At 46.6% G+C, this 2,628-nt stretch overlaps 1 protein-coding gene across 2 annotated transcripts in view; it reads right to left on the bottom strand.

Annotated features, from left to right (window-relative positions):
- Window positions 1–253: 253 nt before the first annotated feature.
- The window catches only part of COPRS (coordinator of PRMT5 and differentiation stimulator), a 6,289-nt gene continuing 3,914 nt past the window's right edge, over window positions 254–2,628 (bottom strand). For both annotated transcript variants that reach the window (XM_081805408.1, XM_081805409.1), the window contains exons 3-4: window positions 1,130–1,347; window positions 254–687 (exon numbers count right to left, since the gene is read on the bottom strand). In XM_081805408.1, coding sequence (XP_081661534.1) covers window positions 518–687; window positions 1,130–1,347 — 388 coding nt within the window. In that variant the 3' untranslated portion in view covers window positions 254–517. The remainder of the gene's footprint in view (window positions 688–1,129; window positions 1,348–2,628) is intronic.

Genomic DNA, 2,628 nt, shown 5'->3' with positions numbered 1-2,628 from the left:
CATTTCATGTTCCAGCTTGCTTGTTTACTAAGTAAACGGTCAATTTTTCATCAGCAGGAATAGAAATCAGCCACAAAATCACCAACATTTCTTGGATTCTAATCTCTGGCCAAAAATTATTTTCTTTCATAGAGTAGTTTTAAGGGTCCGAGTACCTCCAATCCTTAAAATGTAAGCCAGGGACTTGAACTGAAGGAGTAAAGCTTTGCTGGTAAGTATCCAATTAAAAGGGGGGGGAGTAAACAAAAGCATATCAAATTTTTTCTACCTTTATTTATAAAGAACACAACTCCTCCTGACACAGACACAAACACTCACATGTCCCAAGGAGGAGCTCACTAAAAACAACAACAACAAGAGAACTGGAAGACACTGGGACCTTAGTTAACACCAGTCTGTGTTCCCGACTCCGGGATCGCTGGGAATGGGTCCTCAAATGTGACCTCTCACCTCAATGAAAGGAAGAGAGACCTTCATCTGGAGGGCAGGCCCACCCACCAGGCAAGAAGCTACAGACTCAATCTTCAGCATCATCAAACTGTCCTGTTTCGAAGACCATCTTGGAATAATGGGGTATCAGCGGGGGTGGATGGTGCCAACTGGGGTCATAGATCATGTCTCCTTGCGGGGCACAGCACACCCAAGGTTTGACCTCTTGAGAAATGCAACCCTGGATGTCATCGGCATCTGCAAGCAGTTTAAAAAAAAAAAACAACAGATTAAAGGTAGGAGGGGAGGGGAGACAGCCAAAAAGTGTCTAGGAGACAGACACTTGCAGTTCAAAAGCACACACACAGAGCCCTCCTTGGACTGCAAACGCGTGTGTTCTGAGGCACCCCCGACTGGTGCTTCTCAGGGGAGGGCCCTTAGCAGTGCAGAGGCTGCAACTGCAGAAGACAGCACTTCTCTCTGCAGCTGCTAGATTCACACAGATATTTTAAGAGTCAACTACAAAATTTGCATTTTTTTCCCAATATGAAAGAGAAGCTGTCACAGACATTTCAGCCCTGTAACAGGTATCAGGCTAAGCTCACGGATTGAGTCCATCTTCCAAACTGTCTGCCTTTGGGGTAATTTGGTAGGAGGGTCTCCAAACCTTGGCCTAGGACCCCAGAAACGCCACACCTACCATACGGATTCCCTTGATCTGCCTTCAACTCCAAGTCCCAGTCCTCGTTAAAAAGATCAGCAGCCTGCTCCTTGGGCGGACAGTCGGACACCCCTTCTGACAGCTCCCACGTATTCAGGTCCCCATCCGAATCCTCATCATCCATAGCAAAGCCTTCCTCTTCCGAGTGGATGCCCTCACCGTGGGTAGGACTACCATTAGGGACACTCTGTGCTCCACTGGCTAAGAAATCAACAGAAGGAAGAAGGTCTTAAAACCACCAGCAACGACATAGGGCCTACTCGTGTGCTTGGAAAATGTCTGGCAGACTCCTGAGACAGCAAAACAAGGGTACAGAGTTCCTTAGCCACCTGAGCACTTAAAAAAAGAAAAAAATGTTCTTCTGTTTACCTTTTTCGAAGAAGGGTTGATTTTTTTTTTTTCAGTAAAACGTTTTGCCTTAAACGAGGTCTTGTAATTCACACAGGGAATCAAGCAAATCAAGCACAGTTTATATGTTTAGGTAGTTTACAGGTAATTGAGGCAAAGGGCATTTGGAAAATGACAAGCTTTCACAATACAAACTTGAATTTGTACTCTTCTATTTCTCTCTTCATCCTCAAGGAGCACAGGACAAGGGGACGGCAGGAGGAAAGCAGGCAGAAGAGCGGAACCCATCCAGTGACAACAAACAGCCACCACGTCTCCTCCTCCCTGTACCGGGGAGGGCTGGACAGTATACTTTCAGAAGGTCTCAAAATAATGGAAGAAAGTCTGGGAGAGGATAATGGACCTCCCAGCATACCATGCTATGGAGAAGTCAGGTCAGAGCTGGGAAAACAATCAGCCTGAACACAGCCATGCTACTAACACTGTATAATAATGGCAGCTACAAGCAAAAAAGCAGTTGTTCAGGGCACGGGTTCTGGAGCCGGGCTACCCCGGTCCAAATACCAGTTGTGCCGATTAGTCATTGTGTGACTGAGCGGAAATGGACTCGGCCACGCCCTCGAGAACTTAAACACAGAACTAGCAAGCAGCCCAGCACTTCCCCTCCTAAACGGACATCCCAAAGAATCGAAAACAGGTATTTAAACAAGACTGGTACAATAATGTCCGTGACAGCACTGTTCGCGATCACCAGAAGGTGGAAACAAGTCAAATAAATGCCCATCCATGGGATGAATAAGCAAGCTAGAGGTAGTGTATCCAGATGACGGGAGGATTCGGCCCATAAAGAGGAATGTACTGATTCATGCTACACGAATGAATCTTGGAAGTATTATGCTGAGTGAAAGAAGCCAGACATAAAAGGCCACATGGCATATCATTCCACTGGCACGGGAAATCCATACAGAAGGCTGATCAGTGGTCGCCAGGGGCTTGGGGAAGGGGGTGTGGCTACTTATCGGGTACAGGGTTTCCTTGTGGGGCGCTGAAAGTGTTTGGGAACTAAATAGCCATGGTGGTTACACAGCATTGTGACTAAATGCCACTGAACTCTATGCTTTAAAACTGTT

Source organism: Leptonychotes weddellii, chromosome 15 (genome assembly GCF_054177405.1).
Source record: "Leptonychotes weddellii isolate Sample4059 chromosome 15, ASM5417740v2, whole genome shotgun sequence".
Taxonomy (NCBI): domain Eukaryota; kingdom Metazoa; phylum Chordata; class Mammalia; order Carnivora; family Phocidae; genus Leptonychotes; species Leptonychotes weddellii.
Note: the sequence above shows the minus strand (reverse complement) of the source record. Positions and strands in the feature narration are given on the sequence as shown.